At 38.4% G+C, this 20,002-nt stretch overlaps 1 protein-coding gene across 1 annotated transcript in view; it reads right to left on the reverse strand.

The window, feature by feature from the left end:
• The window catches only part of STK11 (serine/threonine kinase 11), a 175,404-nt gene that overhangs the window by 88,964 nt on the left and 66,438 nt on the right, over positions 1 to 20,002 (reverse strand). Inside the window, exon 2 of the mRNA XM_036767136.1 lies at positions 13,464 to 13,547. Within this exon, the coding sequence (XP_036623031.1) occupies positions 13,464 to 13,547 (84 nt within the window). The remainder of the gene's footprint in view (positions 1 to 13,463; positions 13,548 to 20,002) is intronic.

The raw sequence follows: 20,002 nt of genomic DNA on the forward strand, positions 1-20,002 counted from the left end.
AAGTAGACAATTCTGTTGTTGAGCAGCTTGGTTAGAAAATTCTTGCTTACACTGGGCTAAAATCTACCTCCCTGCAATTTCCATCTATCCATGCTAGTTCTGTGCAAAGGTATAGAAATGGGAGATGAAATATTTTCTTTGAGAAACAGCAAGAAGGCTTTCAAATTTGACTGTAATATAGCATATGAAGGAGAGGAATGCATAACAAACCTAGAAAGGCAGTTTGTGAAGGGCATGAAGAAAATTATTTTTCTTTGTCAAAAGTATAGCTTCAATCTGGAGAGATGAGACATAAAGCATCAATAAAACACATGGAAACAAAGAAGGGTGGTCGGGGGGGGGGAACTAAATTTGAATCAATTACAATTTTTAAAAAATAAAATGTGGTGCCCCAAACTGAACACCATATTCCAGATGGAGTCTGACCATGACAAGCAGAAGACAGTGTTCTGGACTAAAGAGAGCATATGCTTCTTTTGGCAGCCATGCTGAAAAAAAGCACACATTCCTTCTATTTCAATTCAACACAGGTGAGGACTCAAGGAGCCAAAAATAGGCAGCTTCAATGAGAGGAAAAGCCAAAAATCAGAACTGTTTTCCTTGGATAAGAAGTAAAACACATACAGTCCCAATTTCTTCCTTGTAGGAAAACCAACTGTTAGCAGATCCAAGCAGGAGTGGCACATGTCTTTACAAAGGTTCTGTGTGAAAAATCTGGGAAGACTTACATGAACTCAAGCAAAGCAAAGTGAGTAGAACCACAGTAACAGCGATACTGTGTGATGATCACCTGTGAATGACTTAGCTATTCCCAGAAATACAATGATCCAAGACAATTCCAAAGGACTTATGTTGAAAAATGCTATCCACCTCCAAAGAACTGATGGAGTCTGAATGAAGATCAAAGCATACTTTTAAAATTTTATTTATTTTTCTTGGTTTTTTTTTTGGTCTGTTTTCTTTTGCAACATGGATAATATGTAAACACGTTTTGCATGACTGCACATGTATAATTTTTAGCAAATTGCTTGCCTTATCAAGGAGGAGTTGGGGAGGAAGGGAAGAAGAGAATTTGGAATTCAAAATTAAAAAAAATTAATGTTAAAATTGTTTTTACAAAGCAACAGAGAAAAAATAAAATGAAAAAACAGAAAAAAAAACACAAAAAACACAGGTCCTATTTACTTGTTATTAAAGACTTCAGGGTTTAGACCTACATCCTGGTAAAATGCCAGATCAGAATTACATAATCCAGCTCAGGATGCCTCGCAGATAGATAGCACACCAGCCAAAAAGTGCTTGCCTCATAGTTATCAAGCAGTAAGTAACATCCCCTGCGCCCAAGCCTGCCTGTCACTGGGAAATATCTACTGACAAAATGCACAAAACACTACATTCCCTTGCATTAAGCTTTTTTAATGAGAATTACCCATGTGAAGGCTATATGCCAGATATTATTTTCCTCTCAACTCAGAACTTCAGTATTCCTTTTGCTCTTAGGATCAAGATAAATGGTATTCAAACATCAAATTCATGGGTTGTTATGTTTCAGAGATATGAAAATAGAAAGAACCTCAGACCATCTAATTCCACTCACTCATTTTAAAGATAAAGAAACTTTGGTGTGATCAAAGGCCCAGAATTGTTGAGTAACTTGCCTAGGGTCATTCAGGCAGTAGGAGTGTCAGAATTTGAGCCCCAATCCTCCCAATCCAAGGCTGTCCCCTAGGCGAGCTCAGTGCTCTGCCTAAAACAAGGGTATGCTGAAGTGAACTGAATGATTGGCCTGCAGTCACCTCCTAGAGGTCAGTGAGCCTGGGCATTGGTTGGGGATGGACACAAAGGATAAAACCATGTATGAAAGTCATTACCAAGAAGGAACAGAGTCCACTTTATGTGGACAGATATAAATTGTTTAAAAAAAAAACAAAACCAGGCTGTGCCTAAGGAAAACCAGCTGTCTTATTGGTATGAAGTTTCTTCATGAGGATTCTCCTACAAGTTTTAGATGTCCCAGACAACACGGATCCAGGCGGTAGAAAATAATTCCCTCACTAACTGACCTTCGTCCTGTCTTTCTCCTCTCCATTCCACTCTTGATGTGGTCATAAAATAATCTCCCTCAAGGGTAAATCCATATCACACCAATGCTCAAAAGTTGATCACGGCTCCCTACTGCCCACAAAATAAAATACCAACTCTCAGCCTGGCATTCGAGGCAACCTCCATAATTCATCCCTGACTTACCTTTCTAGTCTTAACTTACACTCATCACCTTTGTGCTAAACCCAACTTTTGGCCCCTCTCCCACCCCCAAGTCCCCATGCAGTGCTCACCAGCTTTTGTGGATTCAAGCACACTATTCTTCACATCCAGAATGTATGGCATCGCTTAATAAATGCTTATTCATTCATTCAGTCATTAAGCACTTTACCTCATAAATTTTGTTAAAATCCTTCTCTCCAACAATTCTGGTGCTACCTCTTATATGAAATCTCTCATCTCTCCAGGAAAACAGACCTCCCCCCACCCATTCCATTTGGCTGGAGCATTCTGTAAGGCTCTTTCTTTTACTTTATCAAATTTTAGTTTATATTACACTTTTCTGTGTATGTGTCATATTACTCTTGATAGACTGTAGGCTCCTTAAGGACAAAGACTGCCATTTTTCATCTTTATATTTTTAAAATATCTAGCATAGAACCTAGCAGAGTTAAGTAAGAAATATGTGTTGAACTGAATCAGGCAGACAAATACTAAAGCAGATTCTAAAGGGACATACAAACTCAGGGATTCTATCCCAAGTCAAGTAAGAAAGGAAAATATACGACTAGGAGATCTGAGAAAGGAGTGTAGTTTCAGCCACAGGGGTAGAGACAGGTCAAGTAATGACATGGAACATTTCGTTTAGGGTATCTACACCTATCAGGATGGGAAACTATCTTTGGGAGAAGGGTATCCACATCATAGCTGCCCAGGGATCTTTTAGTGTGGGTAAAGCCTACTATTTTTTTAACAGGATTCTTTGATCATGCACACTGGCTGGTATCATACTTGAGAGGCACCCAAAATTCCCTAGTGACAACATAAAAAAAAAAATCAAGGATTTCTTCATGTTCTATTGCAGAGCTGTTGTAGTCTAAATTCAGTAGTGTCCACTGGGTAAACCAGGGAGTATATACAGTTTGGAGAGAAGGATATAATAGGTCATCAGGAATTTATATACCTAGAGTAGGGGTCTGAATGAGGATAGACACTATATGAATGGATAAAAAGAGATAGATATAAGAAATATTGTCAAGGAAGGACTGACAAGACTTGGCAAATGCATTATGGTATTTGAGGGAAAGAAAAGAACCAAAGATGACTCCAAAGCTCAAGCCTGCGTGACTGGGAAGGATGATGGTATAACCAAGAGAAAGCAATAAGTCTGGAGGAAGGATGGGTTTAGGAGGAAATATACTGAGTTCTGTTTTGGACAGGATGAGTGTGAGATGCCTATGAGACATCCAGGTAAAGATATATAGTAAGTAGTTCCTGATAAGTAACTGAAGCTCAGCGGAGAGACAAAGGGGCTGAATATACAGATTTGGGAATCATAAGAATAAAGATCACTGAATACATTGGGAGCTGGTAAGATCACCAAGTGAAGAGAGAAACAAAGATCCAGCATAGAGCCTTGGGAATTATGATCACAAAGCGGACAGAAGAATGAAGGCAATGATCCCACAAAGAGTAGCGCTGCAGAAGACAATGGGAAGAGAGTGTCCATAGTGGAGGAGGATAGGGGGCAGGTCAACAACGTCAAAAGCTACAGAAAGGTCAAGGAGGATGAAGAACGAGAAAAGGCCATGACAACTCAAGAAGCAAAATGAGGAGTATATTTTTGGACCTGTACAATGTGAGAATGTTTTTTTTTTTGACTATGCATATTTGCTACAAAGATTTTTATTCTTTTTATTTTCCCCAAGGGGGGAGGTGGAAGAGAAAATAAATGTTTCCTAATTAAAAAAAAATCAATCTTTAACAAAACCTTTTTTAAAAGATCACTGGATTTAGAAATTAAGAAATATAATTGGTAACTTTGGAAGAAGTTTCATAGAGACTGATGGGGTTGGAAGCCAGATTACATGGGATTCAGAGGTGAGAGAGGTGAACAAACAGAGACAATAAACACACACAACTCTTTCTAGGAGTATGACTGAAAATAAGGGGTTATAGGACAACAGGCACGGCACGGTCAAGTGAAGTTTAAGCATGGTGAAAACCAGGACACATAAGGAGCTGAGGACGGAGCCAGCGAATAAGGAGAGAATGAAGACGAGAGAAAGAAATGAAGGAGAATAACCAAGGAAGTAAGCTCCCAGAGATGCTTCAACAACCACTGTAAGGATATCATAGTAAAGGATGTGGTAAGGACATGGTAAACTTCAGGTATAATGGATGACTTTTAAGGTCCCTTCCAATTTTGAGATTCTATGTTGCTGAGGAAGCCCCTAGGGTCCTGCTTCTGAATTAGGTAATAAGGGCACAATATGGGCAGGGCATCACTCTCTTCTATGTCATCCTCAAAAAGTAAGGCATAGATCCCAATACATACTGGTTTAACTTAAAAATTAAAGATGACTATACAATCCAGAAATTTGTACAAATACATATTAATTCACCTTCTCCACTGAAAAAGAACAAATACTATGCACTGGAATTAAAACCTTTACTAGGTAAAGGGTTAAATAAAAGAGCACTCAGCTACTTCAAATGAATTTGAGTTTCCAGGTACAGATGACTTCCATCTCACTTATTGAGTAAACTGGCAAAAATGAACAAGAAAAGCACTCATGGGCAATGGAAAAGAATAAAAGATAGGCCAAGCATTCTGTTTTCCAAAGGGGACAAAAAGGTTGTTTTCATAAACTATGGCCCTCTAACCCTGAGGTGAGACTCTAACCTGTGGTGAGACTGTCAAGGGTGGTTTTTGCTCAGGTGGTCACGGAAAAAAGCAGTCATCATTAGGCAACACCAAGTGTTCATAAGAAACAGGCCATGACAGACAAGACAGGGTGGCTTGACCACTGCTCCTATGACCAGTTCTTTTGAATCTGAACCTTGAGCATGCCCAAAGTCAGTTTACTCCCAAGGAAAAGGCTGAAGAACTAGTGAAGAACCACTTGGGCCAAACTGCACTCAAGGAAATGGTGAAGAGCCAAGTTCCCCAAATGTTCTTCTAAACTGAACAGCATGTTCCTATTTTAATCCACAGAAATCAGAGTAAGAACAAATTGTTATCTGGTCCACTCTTTAATGACAGAGGATCTGTCTCTGAAATACAGGAATAGAAGGTGCTTTGGTGGAATTCTGTGTCCCCTCTATAGCAATATAATATCAGAGCTCACAGTTTACCAATGTACTGCTTTGAATATTGATTTTTCCTAAATAAGATGCATAAACAAGACTGTAGCTGCTATCAAAGAGCCTTCCTCACAGAAATCCTCATTAGTTTTTAGCAAAGGAACAAGAGGGCCAGGTGAGATTATGACACTAACTTGATAAAAGGGTTCAACACTTTACTACAATTACAGGTAAAGAAGGCCCAATCTACTAGAAGGTTCTCTGAAGAGAGAATTATTAGAGAATGTCACTGGCTAAAAGTAAACTGGCAACGAGCCCCAGTCATTCTGTGCCATCCACACCTTGAGAATAGGGACCACAATTTACCTAATCTTTGTGTTCCTGGCACATTGCTTTGCACATAGTAATAGACCATACTACTCATGCTCAAAGGATCACATTTCATCAGCATAGGAGGAACTCCTAGTGTGGGAACTCCCTCCATTTGTCTATGACTTTGTGGCAAGAAGTCCCAGGAAAGTGGTAGAGACAAAGTGGCCTTTTACCCTTGTCCAGGGTCACACAGCTATCAAGAAACAGAAGTCAGTCTTCTTGACTCCAAGCGCAGCACTCTCATCCACCCTGCCAAATCGTCACTTGCATCAGGTAGTACTTCCTATTTGCTGAATGACTGACCCCAACACTCACTGAGTTACAGAATTGGAAAATCTGGCAGAGTCCTCAGTGGCTATCTTATCCAACCCATATATTAAGGAACCCTCACTATAGCATGTGGTCATCCAGTCTCTGCCTAAAGAACTTCAAGGCTAGGTGATCCATCACATCTCAAGGGAGCCCATCCCACTTTGGGAGACCTCTAATTGCGGAGAAGTTTTTCCTGGTATCAAGCCGAAATTGGCCTACTTGCAAATCCTTCCTTTTCCTTCCACCTCCCCCTCCACCCCAATGCTCCTCGGTCAGCTCTTCAGAACGAAACAGAACAAAGCTACTGCTCCTCCAGATGTCAGCCCTCTAAATACTTGAACACAGCTATCAGGTACTCTCCCCTTGAATTTCCTTCTCTTCATGCCAGACATGCCCATTTCCTTCATCTGATCCTCATATGGCACGAACTGAAGGTTCTCCACCATCCTGAATGTTCTTCTCAGGACACTCTCTAGCTTATCAATTTGATTCTTAAAATGTGGTGCCCAGAACTGAACACAACACTACAAATGAGATCTGAACAGGGCAGAGTGAAGGAGTATTAGTTCCATGTTCCTGGAAGCCATGTCTCTCCTAATGCAGCCCAAGATTGCATTAGCTTTTTTAAGTGGCCACCACATCACATTGCTCACTCATGCTGAACGTGTGGGTCCGCTAAAACCCCCAGATCTTTTCCCAATTCATGCTGTCCTCAAATTATATTTGTGTTGGGTTTCTTTTTCACCCAAATGCCAGACTTTATTCTTAACAAATTACCAGATTTATCCCAACGAACTCCTGTACAGATCTTATGGGACCTTGATTTTGTCATTCAGTGTGTTAGCTATTCCTCTCAGTTTTATGTCATCTTCAAATGTGATGAGTACACCATCTGTGCTTTATCCAAAGTAGTGATAATAATCAACAGCATAGGGCCAACTGCCCTTCCCTGGGGTCCTTCCACATCTGCCACACTGACAATGAACTATTAACAACCCCTCTGAGACTGGCCATCCAGCCAATTCTGAATCCATCTGATTATATTACCATCTAGTCTATATCTTTCCATCTTCTCCACAAGAAATGGAGACACCTAAAAAAAAAAATCTGAAGTCAGGAAGCTTGCATTTGAATCTTGGAACCTATATGGGAATGGTCAAGGTATTTAAATTTCTCTAAGCCTTAATTTCTTCAAGTGCAAATGAGGATTATACTGGTACTACATGCTTCACAAGGAAAGTGCTATGTGAAATTTCAAAGTGTTACATAAATGTAATTGTTCTATTTAAACACAAAGTACACCAACATTTCCTCCTAGAGAAAGTCTGAGGCCTTTACAACAGCAAGGTCTTTAAACAAGAGTTGATCCTTCCACTCTAAGTCTGCTTTTCTATGTGGTTTCAACTCCACAGAACAAGATGTCCCTCTCAGCTTATCACTTTTACGCTTACCACCAGGCTGCTAATTCAACCCCTGCCTGACTCTACTTCCCTCAGCCTCCTTTCCCTTCTGGCTGGAGGGATAGAGGGTAGAGTACCAAACTCCCCCCAATGCCTTCTTTATAGAAAGCAGAAACTGGATTCAGTTCATTCCACATGGCATCTGATGCCCTGCCTGTTTTCAACTCCACAGAACAAGATGCCCCCATGCTGGGTATCCCCAGAGTCCCATTTCCACCCCCCCCCTTTCCTGCCTCATTTTGTATGTTATCTCCTGCTTTACATTGTAAGCTCATTAAAGGCAGGGACCTTCTTTCTTTTTTATTAATTATATCCCTGGTAGGTGCTTCATAAATGTTTAATTGATTTATTGAATTGGATTGGTCCTGGTCCATGAAGAAAAAAACAAAGGTTGGTTTCTCCAAAGAGGAGACTGAAAAATGCATATGCTTCCATAATTTGGTCTTCCCGCCACTGATCACAAAAATTCTCCTACTGGCTCAAATATAAGAACAAAAGCAGCTCATTTCAAAATTCCTTCCTTCCATTAAGGATAAGCTCACGGGCCTCCTCCTCTAGGAATCCCTTCATATTTTCTCACCCAGCTGTTAGTGGTGATTACTACTATACATGATCATATATATGCTTACGTGTTTACATTTTTTATCCCTTCCCCCAGTAGAACGTCAGTTCCTTGAGAACAAGGCCTGTTTTTCATATTGCCTTTGAACCCCTAGCACCTATTACAATGGACAGCTGCTGTATATGATGTCATGTTTAAAATGAACCACCAAGAGTAACTAATTCAACAGCATCATCTACTCCTCTGACCTCCAGGTTACTGGAAAGCATCACTATTTGTTCTTTCTAAGAGACATATTCCCTTAACTTAGAAACCATCTGAGTTGAGAAGATGTCTTCTCTATAATAGGAGAAAACATGCACAGGGTGGCATCAACAGAACACTTAGAAATAAAATTCCCAAGACAGAATCTGATAATAGTTCAGAGTTTTTGTACTCTAAAATTGCAAGATAAAGAGATCTAGAATGGCAGATTATTTATGCTGACTTAGAGTAATGGGAGGCCAAGGAAGGCCATATTTAAAGTCAGATCTCAATAATCCATTCTTGTGGAGAAGACAAACAGAATGGATAATACAAAACAGTAAATAATTTTAAAATGTTTATATTTAGCTTTGAAAATAATTTTATAATTCTTGCTAGTAGATGTCATTAATTTTTGTTGCTGTTCTGACTTAAAGGAATATTAAAAGTTTGTATTATATAAAATATTTGGGAGTCTACATGCCAAGACAATCCCAGGAACTATATGAACACAATTACAAAATACTTTTCACACAAATAAAGTCAGACCTAAATAACTGGAAAAATATCAGTTATTCATGGGTAGGCTGAGCTAATATAATAAAAATGACAATTCCACCTAACTTAATTTACTTATTTAGTGCCATACCAATCAAACTACCAAAAAATTATTTTACAGAGCTAGAAAAAATAATATCAAAATTCATCTGGAAGAACAAAAGGTCCAGAATATCAAGGGAATTAATGAAAAGAAATGCAAAGGAAGGTGACCTAGCCATGACAGGCCTAAAACTGTATTATAAAGCAGCAATCATCAAAATTACGTAGTACTGGCTAAGAAATAGAGTGGTGGATAAGTGAATAGGTTAGGTACAGAAGACACAGTAGCCAGTGACTCCAGTAATCTATTGTTCGATAAACCCAAAGATTTTAGCTTCTGGGATAAGAACTCACTATTTGACAAAAACTGCTGGGAAAATTGGAAAATAGTATGGAATATATATGGAAAATAGTATGGAAGAAACAGACCAATAGTATGGAAGGCAAAGACCAACATCTTACACTGTGTACCAAGATAAGGTCAAAATGTGTACATGATTTAGACTAAGGGGTGATGCCATAAGCAAATTAGGAGAACAAGGAAAAGTCTACCTGTCAGATCTATGGAGAACAGAAGAATTTATCAACAAACGAGAGAGAGAGAGCACTATGAAATGCAAAATGGATAATTTTGATTACATTCAATTAAAAAGGTTTTGCACAAACAAAGCCAATGAAACCAAGATTAGAAAGGAAGCAGTAAGCTGGGAAACAATTTTTACAACCAGTGTCTCTGATAAAGCCTCATTTCTAAAATATAGAGAGAACTGAGTCAAAATTTATAAGAATACAAGCCATTTCCCAATTGATACATGGTCAAAGGATATGAACAGGCAGTTTTCTTATGAAGAAATTAAAGTTACATATAGTCATATAAAAAAATGCTCTAAATCACTACTGATTAGAGAAATGCAAATTAAAACAACACTGAGGTACCATATCATGCCTATCAGATTGGCTACCATGCCAAAACAGGAAAATGATAAATGTTGGAGAAAATATGGGAAAATTGGAACACTAATGCATTGTTGGTGAAGTTATGAACTGATCCAACCATTCTGGAGAGCAATTTGGAACTACGTCCAAAGGGTTATAATTGGTGCATACCCTTTAATCCAGCAATACTACTACTAGTCTATATCCCAAAAAGACCATAAAAAAGGGAAAATGTAGAATAATATTTACAGCAGCTCTTTTTGTGGTGGTAAAGAATTGGAAATTGAGGGGATGCCCATCAAGTGGGGAATGGCTGAGCAAGTTGTGGTATATTAATGTAATGGAATATTAGTGTTCTATAAGAAATGGTGAACAGGCAGATTTCAGAAAAACCTTGAAAGACTTGCATGAACTGATGTTGAGTGAAGTGAGCAGAACTAGGAGGACACTGTACATAGTAACAGGAACATTGTATAATAACCAACTTTGTTAGATTTAGCTCTTCTCAACAATGCAATGATCTTTCTAAGAAAATTCCAAAAGACTCATGATGGAAAATGCTATCCACATCCAGAGGAAAAAATATGGAGTCTGAATGCAGACTGAAGCACACTATTTTTTTTTTCATTTTTTTTCTTTCTTGTGGTTTCCCCTTTTTGTTCTGATTCTTCTTTCACAACAGGAAATACGTTTAACATGATTGTACATGTATAGCCTATATCAGATTGCATGACATCTTGGGGAGGGGCAAGAGGAGGGAGGGGGAAAAATTTAGAACTCCAAATCTTATAAAAGTGAATATTGAAAACTAAAAATAAATTTAAAAATTTAATTTGTATTTTCTTGGCACACATGAGTAGGGGGAAGATGAAGGAGTACAAGGCCTAGTGCTGGGAGGAAAGGCAGAGAGCAGAATCTAGAAGACAGGAAGTTTGCTGCAAAATGAAGAATCTACATGTGGCTAATCAGAAATTGACTGGAGGCATCATATGGAATCAAATGAGCAAAACACGAAGTCAGGAAATCTAGTTCAAGATGAAGAAAACCTGTGAAGTAATTGGGGTTTTTTTTAGAACCTTCTCTGGTTCTGTTTTCTCATCTGTAAAACAGGGAGTTGAATTTGATTAGCTCTAAGATTCCTTTCTAGCTCTAAAACTCTGATTCTGGATAGAGGGGGGAAAATCTAGAAGGCATTCAGGCTTCAGTCATAGGCTTGGCTCAGAAAACCTCAAGGTTGCCTTCCAGCTCAATTTCTAGAATTCTCTAACTAAAAACCCTAAGTCTCAAAAATGAAAAGTGTCATAAAGCCAAGTAAACTTAACCTGATGCCCAAACATTGCACCACTGTGACTCAGATGTCCCCTAAGTACTATTAACAACTCAAGCTAAGTGTTATCCAGAAAAATGCCATTTGCCCCTCTCCTTACTTACCACTGCTCCCCTCCTAAGGCTAAATCTGGATGCAATGACCAATTCAGCTTAAAAATCATAGCTTCCCTGCCAACCAGCGGCAAAGAACGAGCCCTTGGCAGCCAAGCAGGAACAAAGGAAAGGAAGTCAAAGCTCACACTCCAGAGAGCCCAGCATTACTGAATGGCCTGGTCAAGCATTGGGTCCAGAGATTCAAAAGAATTAGGTAAAAAGAGTCAAGTGCTACCACTGTACATAAGCCATTGCACTAAAATATGTTTTCAAATATTTGGGATGGTGTAGCCATCTAGAAAATGACACAATTCGTTGAAAAATGAAGGAATGATTAGAGAACAAAAATCAATGATTAAAGAAAGGGCTATTTGCTTATGGGAAGGCAGAATTTCAAGAAATACCCAGACTCCCTTTCTGAAAGGAAACAACTTAAACTTGAAAAGCAAGGTTGTACATTCCAGAGGAATGACACGCTTCCAATTGCCAAGGTCTTTTCTGGGCCAGAGGCCATTGAAAGCAACATCACAGGGGACATTCTTGTGAATTACAAACAAAAACAAGGTCCTCGCTGAGCCACTGGATGATAACTGGTTTAGAGAGAAGGAAGAGATTCTCAGGGCATGTTTTGACTTATAAACAGTCCAGAATGGAATAGTCCAATAATTAGAGGAGAGAAAACTGATGGCAGTGGTTGTTTATACCAAGTAGGGCCATAGCAACCGAATCTTTTACAGCTTTTTTTTTTTTTAACAAAGGTAGTATTGTAAACCAGAGGTATAAAACAGGTCAGTAGATTCAAATGTAATTGGGAAATAACGAACAAAATGAATTAAAGAGAACATAGATAATGCTAATGTGGTTTTCTAAGTCATTATGGGGTCCATGGTTTAGTGCCCCCCCCCTTCCTTTTTGAGTTTGACACTACTACTGCAAACCATTAAAAATAATGTCTGAAAACAGTACTTTTCACAAATGGTTCTAAATAAACTAAGTTTTGAAATCAGCAGAAATCTGGATACAGGCAAATCATACCTCCAATGTCAAGTCAATATACTTGCTTTGCAAGGTAGCTCGGCCCATTAAAGAATTCTCAAAGCCAACAAATTCATGTAACAGGAATTTGGAAACAAGAATTACATGACTTTAAGATGAAAAAGGTCTTCTGGAAAATCTCTAGACCAGAGGTTCTTAACCTTTTTTGCATCATGTCTAATGAAGCCCTATGGAGCTCTTCTCAGAATAATGTTTTTAAATGCATAAAATAAAATATACATACAAAAGTAACCAATTATTTTGAAATAGTTATCAAAATATTTTTTAAATACAAGTTTGTGGATCCCAGGTTAAGAACCTTTGTTCTAGTCCAACAGTCTGCTCCATTTAAAATTCCCTCTTCAGAATCTCTGAACTGTGCTCATCCAGTTTCTGCTTGGACACTTTTAGTGAAGGAAAACTCAAAAAACTCACTCCAGTTCATTGTTCAGCACCTTCAAAATTATAAAATTACTTATACTGAAACAAAATCTGCCACCTTTTATCTTTTATCCATTGAGATGTCTGCTCCTTCTAGATGATAGCTTTTCAAATGAAGACAGGTATCACCATGTCACCACTACTACATTCACACACATCTAGATCTTCTATTCCTCAAGCTAAAACAAATCCCAAATTCCTTCCGTCTTCATAGTAACTACTTTAAAGTCCCCACACAATCCTATCTGCCCTATCTGGATGCATTCCAGCTTATTGATGTCCATGACAAGATGTAGTATGATGAAGGAAGCCCAACACTGCAGACAGGAACAGAGTAGAGAGCATACTAGGATTGTGATCCCATGGCAGTATGATGTAGTAGAAAGAACACTAGCCTGGACTCAGGCAGTCTATTCATGGCCCATGACTGGTAGCTGCATGACACTAAGTCATTTGACTTTTTGGTACCTCAGTTTCCTCAAATAGAGATAATATCTGCCTTGGAAACCTGAAAGCGCTGCAGGAAATGTGGCAGCTATGACACCCAACTGACTGGTCTTGAGACACTAGAGTCCCCAGATGCCTTTCATGCGAATGGCTTTCTGGCCACATATGCCAATCCTAGTTTTGTGGACTTTGAAGTACTATGTGTATGATGAAAGATATTTAAGAAATATGCCAACCTTCACTGCCAAAGAACACCATGGTACAACAGAGGCCCCAAAGGATATATTTTCTGCTTCTCTTCGTTATATAATACATCCACCAGCTGTATGACGTTTTTGTGCCGTAACCTCCTCAGTAGCTGAATTTCCCTAGAAGAAAAATGGGGGTGAAAAGAAGCTGTTAGTGCATCTCTCTGCAGAAATATAAGGTCCCATATTGCTGAACAAGAGAGATAATTTGCTAAAGTTGTGACTGCATTTTCAAGTTGCTTTTTCAAAAAGTTATTTATTTATTAATATATTTTTGAATCAAGGCCAACATCTGCTCTGTCCCCTATGATGGCTCTAAATCTGACCAGCGTGCCAACACCTGTGGTGTGATTTTGATCATCTAGCCAAAGATTATAACCTCCAAATACTTACCAAGATCACTGGCACACAAGGTTTACCTCCTCAAATAATGCTGCTCAGTAATTTAATCCTTCTAAGATTTGTATTCCAAGGCACTGGTGCAAGACTAGAAGAGAAAAACTACAGGCAGAGGAAGAGAAAAAAGCCAAGGCTATTGTTGGCCCACCAACAACCATAGTGTTGTGACCCTGATGAGGGAGCTGTTCTTGCCCCTGGTGGGGTGAGCTCAGAACTGCCAAATATAGGCTTTGCAAGGGGAGACATTTACTTGACTACAAGCTTAAATGTGATACTACCTATGTCTTCATATATACACGAACAACCATCAACATGCTTCTCTTAGCCCCTCCTACTACCAGGGAAAAAAGAAGTTAAAAATTAATAATGATAAAGGGCAGAGGGAATAAAATACCAGTTAACAGGTTTTATTTTTAACTGAAAATGAACTAAAATCTGTCCCATAAACCAATCATCATTACTTACAAAGATACATTAATTTCTCATTTTAGATAGAGCAAAGGCCAGCACTAGAGAGCACTAGACAGGACAGCATAAGGACGGTAGCCAACGTGAATAGTGGAAAGAGACTTGATTTAGGGCTTAAGGGGCCCAGGCTCAAGTGCTATTTCTGCCACAAACAAGAGAACACTGGGCAAATCACTTGTCTTCTCAAGATCTTCTCCAATGACCTCTAAGTTTCCTTCCAACTGACATTCTCTGTTCTATAGTCTCTACTTCCTAACTCTAGGTGATTGTTAAGAGTCACTTTAAATCCCAGTTTTATCCTCTGTAGAATGGGGTTAACAACAACCTACTCCTATAAGCCATCAGCATTTCTATATATTACCGACAAGGTCGAGCAGGAAGAAATAGAAATAGAAATTCCATTTAAAATAATAAGAGACAACATAAAAATTTGGGAGTCTATCTGCCAAGACAAATCCAGGAATTATATGAACATAATTACAAAGCACTTTTCACACATATAAAGTCAGATCTAAACAGAGAGAAATATTAATTGTTCATGGGTAGGCTAAGCTAATATAATAAAAATGACAATTCTACCTAAAATAATTTACTTATTCACTGCCTTACCAATCAAATTACCAAAAAGTCATTTTGTAGAGTTATAAAAAATAAAAACAAAAATCATCTGGAAAAGCAAAAGGTCAAGAATATCAAGGAATGGGGCAGCTAGGTGGCGCAGTGAGTAGATTACTGACCCTGCAATCAGGAAGACCTCAGTTCAAATCCGGTCTCAGACACTTGACACACTTACTAGCTATGTGACCTTGGGCAAGTCACTTAACCAACTGCCCTGCCTTCTCCCCTCAAAAAAAAAAAATATCAAGGAATCACTGGGGAAAAAAACGTAAAAGAAGGTGGCTTAGCAGTACCAAATCGCAAAATGTATTACAAAGCAGTAATCATCAAAACAATCTGGTACTGGCTAAGAAATAGAATGGTGGATCAGTGGAATAGATAGGTACGCTCTTGCGTACTGTCTTCAGTAATAAATGACTATGGTAATCTAGTGTTTGATAAATGCTAAGACCCAAGATTTGGGACAAGAAATTACTATCTGACAAAAACTGCTGTGAAAATTAGAAAGCAGTTTGGCAGAAACTAGATGTAGACCAAAATCTCACACCATTTATTAAGATAAGGTCAAAATGGATACATGGTTTGGACAAAAAAGGTGATGTTATAAGCAAATTAGGAGAACATGAAAAATTTTACCTGTCAGATTTATAGATAAGGAAAGAATTTATCATGAAATAAGAGATGGAGAGCATTATAGGATGTAAAATGGATACTTTTGATTATAACAAATTAAAAAGGTTTTCTACAAACAAGATCAATGCAGCCAAGATTAGAAGGAAAGCAGAAAACCGGGGGTTGGGGGGATTTTACAGCAAATTTCTCTGTTATTGAGTCAAATCTAAAAGAATACAAGTCATTCCCCCAATTGATAAATCATCAAAAGATATGAACAGACAGTTTTCAGAAGAAGAAATCAAAGCTTTCTATAGTCATAATGAAAAAATGCTCTAAATCACTACTGATTAGAGAAATGCAAACTAAAACAATTCTGAGGTACCACCTCACACCTATCATACTGGCTAATCAGACAGAAAAGGAAAATGACAAATGCTGGAGGGGATGTGAAAAAATTGGAAGACTAATTATACTGGTGGAGTTGTAAACTGACCCAACCATTCTGGAGAGCAATTTAGAACTATGCCCAAAGGGCTATAAAACCAGGCATACCCTCTGACTCAGAAATACCACGGCTTAGGTCTGTATCCCAAAGAGAACAAAGAACAAGGAAAAGGACCTATCTCTACAAAAATATTTATAGCGGCTCTTCTAGTGGTGACAAAGAAGTGGAAATTGAGGGGACATTCATCAATTGGGGAACAGTTGAAGAAGCTATGATAATGTTTGTGAGAGGATACTATTATGCTATAAAAAATAATGAGCAGGATGGTTTCAGAAAAACCTGGGAAGACTTGCATGAACTGATGCAAAGTGAAGTAGGCAGAACCAGAAGAACATTGGACACAGTAACAGCAATACTGTGCAATGAGTAACTGTGAATGACTTATATTCTCAGCAATTACAATGATCCAAGACAATTCCAAATGACATGAAAAAAATGCTATCTACCTCCAGAGAGAGAACTTATGGATTCTAAATACAGATTGAAGCATATTTTTTTACTTTATTTTTCTTAGTTTTTATTTTTTGTTCTGTGTTTTCTTTTGCAACATGGCTAATATGGGAATGTTTTGCATGACTGCTCATGTATCATGTGGGGGGGGGGGGGCTAGGTGGGTACAGTGGATAGAGTGCTGGGCCTGGAGTCAGGAAGTCTCATCTTCCTAAATTCAAATCCAGCCTTGGACACTAGATGAGTGACCCTAGGCAAGTCACTTAACCCTATTTGTCTCAGTTCCTTCATCTGCCAAATGAACTGGAGAAGGAAATAGCAAACCCCTCAAGTATCTCTGCAAAGAATACTCCAAAATTGGGTCATGAAGAGTCAGATACAATTGAAATGACTTAACGACAACAAAATGTATAATCTATATCAAATTGTTTGCATTCTCAAGTAAGAAGAAAGGGGGAAGGGGAAGGACAAGAGAGAATTTGGAACCCACAATTTTAAAAAAACGAATGTTAAAAATTTTTGTTTACATGTAATCGAGAAAAAAAAATTAAATGCAACAAAACAAAACAACACTGACCTTAGCAGGATTGCCACGAGAAAAGCACTTTGGAAACTATCAAAATAACAGAGAAATGTGAATTACAGTCCTAAGATGCCTTCCAGCTCTGACAGTTTATGTTCAAGATCTAGTTGTAGAAATGTGGTAAAATATTCTCAATAAGAGAAGTAAAGCTTTATTCATTATTTCACTGCTACCCAAGTTCTGAAAAAATGATAACAGGGCCTGAGCATCAGGGGAAATTCAGCCATGCTGATCCAACCTAAAAGTTAAACTCTAGGTAGTATCACTATGAAGCTAGATGACTAAAAATGAAAACTGGTTTACAAGCTAGACTCACTTTTACTATAATAATTTTTGTGTATACATCTCTCCTCTAATTTCAAATAAGCAAAACAGACTGATGAAATTCATCCCAGGCTGCTTCTGCTTGCCGGGGGTGGCGGGGGGAGCAATGGGGGATGGGAATGCAAGGATCATTTCTATCTATTTCAATCTAAGTTTCATGAAGGGATTTGTGAAACCAGCTACCCTGAAAGAAGAAACAGAACAATTTTCCCCTAACTTCTAATTTCTCACTTCAATGTGGGCAGATTTAACTGTCCCCTTAGCCAGGAAACACAGTTGCATGTTTTCTAGAAAAGAAGTCAGAGAAGCAACCCTCTATGCTGAAAAGACATTCTTCAATTGTCTGCTCCAGTACATCCTCTACAAGTCTGACACACTGTCTTGACTATATTATTCACCCCCTATTCCCTACCCCCATTCAGGCAATTCCCACTGCCTCCAAGATCTTTTAGGCTCTTCCCAGCCTGACTGCCTTCTACTGTCCCAGTCTTCCTATACCTTATCTCTATGTAATCTGCCATCCAGTCAAACTGGCTAGCCTCCAAGCTGTTCCTCGAACAAGATACTCCATGTTCTGATGCCTGGCATTTTCACTGGCTGTCCCTCATGCCTGGAATTCTTTCTCTCCTCATCTCTACCTCCTAACTTCTCTGGCTTCACATTCTCATTCGAAGTACTACCTAGTGCAAGAAGCCTGTCCTAATCCTCCTAAATGTTACTGGCTTTCCTCGGAATGTCAATTATCTCCAACTTATCTTATATAAAGCTTGTTATATGCATACTGTCTCCCCCATTAGACTGTAAGTTCTCTGAAAGCAGGGACTGTCATTTATCTTTCTTTCTAACCCTAGTGCTTAGCACATAGTAGGTGCTTAATAAATGGGGATGAAGGGAGGGAATAAGCATTTATATAGCATTCACTATGTGCCAGGCACTGTACTAAGTGCTTTACAAATAATTCATTTGAGCTTCACAAACAACCCTGGGAGGGAGGTGCTGTTATTACCCCATTTTACAGTTGAAAAAACTGAGGCAAAGATTAACAGATTTGTCCAGGGTTTTATATAGTTGGTAAGTATCTGAGTTGGATTTCAACTCGGGTCTTTCCAATTCCAAGCCCAGTGCTCTACTCACTGAGCAAATGTTAGGTTGACTTCTGGGGAAGTCTTTCTTCCAGTTCACCAGTCATTAGCAACTTGGAACAAAAAAGAAAGTATAAAAATCAGTCACTAATGATTCAATGTCAACTAAGAAAGAGGTCACTAGTGGAGTGCCTCATGGACTTGTTCTAGGTCTTATTATGCTTTTTAACATTTTTATAATGACTTAGATAAGGAAAAATTGCACTAACTTGCAGATAGTTTTAGTGGACTGAAATCAAGGATATGCTTTTAAAGCCAACTTGAGTTTGGCTCCTGAGAGCCAACTGTTAAATTTTCAGTGTGAGCAATTATTCCTCAGAAACCAGCAAATATTGCAAATCAGGGTTTGTGTTATTGTTTTGTTAGTTGTTTAGACTTATGAAAGTGATGGAAAAATGTTAATAAGGAAGATTAAAGTCAAAAGTGTGCTTTTTAAATGCGTACTTTTTTTTTTCCAGAGTCAGTTGTTAAACATTTGCCAGCACTCCCCTGACTAAAACCCAATACGAGTCAACATTACTATATGGCAGAGAAAAAAGCTAATGTGTTCTTAAGAGAGACATGATATATAGTTTATAGACTCTTTTCTCTTTTGTTTTTCTTACACAATCAGACCATTTCTCCTTCTGGTTCTGTGGCACCCTTCTCATTCTTCATGAACTAGAGATATGGGAGTGCCACTGTATTCTACCACCATAAGACTACATGTGGAATATTATGTTCAGTTCTTAATGCCACATTTTAAGGAGGATATTGATAAGCTAGAGAATAGAGAATGAATTGGGGAGGTTTAGTCTGGAGAAGAGAAGATGTAAGGGAAACTGAAGCACTGGAAAGACTGTCATGTAGAACTGATTAGGCTTGTTCTCTTGGATCCAAGATGAAAGAATGAGTAGCAGTAGAAACAAGTTGCTGAGAGGCAGATTTTTTTTTTTGGAAAAGAGGCAGATCTTACATTAATGCAGTAAGAAAGTTTCCCCACAAAAGAGCTACTGGAAAGTGAAATGGAATGGGAAACCATAGGAGTTGACAGAAGTCTTCAAACAAGAGCTAGACAGTCCCATGTGACTTAGGGATCCTGAAAAAAAAAATTCTGTTAAGGGATGAGTTGGATTAGAGCAGCTTCTAAGTCCAGGCCAGCTTTGAGATTCTACATGGTCTGTCTTGGCAGACCTACAATCAATGCCAGGTTTTTGGTCCTCAATAAATTATTTTTAGTACCAATGTAAATTCTGGATAATTGGGTAAAACTTGCAAGTTTGAGGAGACAAAATTGCAAAATCATTAATGATCAAAACTCTCCTACTGAAGCAAGCATTCACAAACCTCATTTTAAGTACCAAAGCTAGCAGAAATGAAAGGAAGGGTGACAGCTAATCCTCACTGGGACTTACTTTTAGTGATTCTTTTGTGAAACTCATGTTATCAAAATTTCTCTTTAAATTGCAATGTTTTCCACAAAATCATTGTG

Source organism: Trichosurus vulpecula, chromosome 1 (assembly GCF_011100635.1).
Source record: "Trichosurus vulpecula isolate mTriVul1 chromosome 1, mTriVul1.pri, whole genome shotgun sequence".
NCBI classification, from domain to species: Eukaryota; Metazoa; Chordata; class Mammalia; order Diprotodontia; family Phalangeridae; genus Trichosurus; species Trichosurus vulpecula.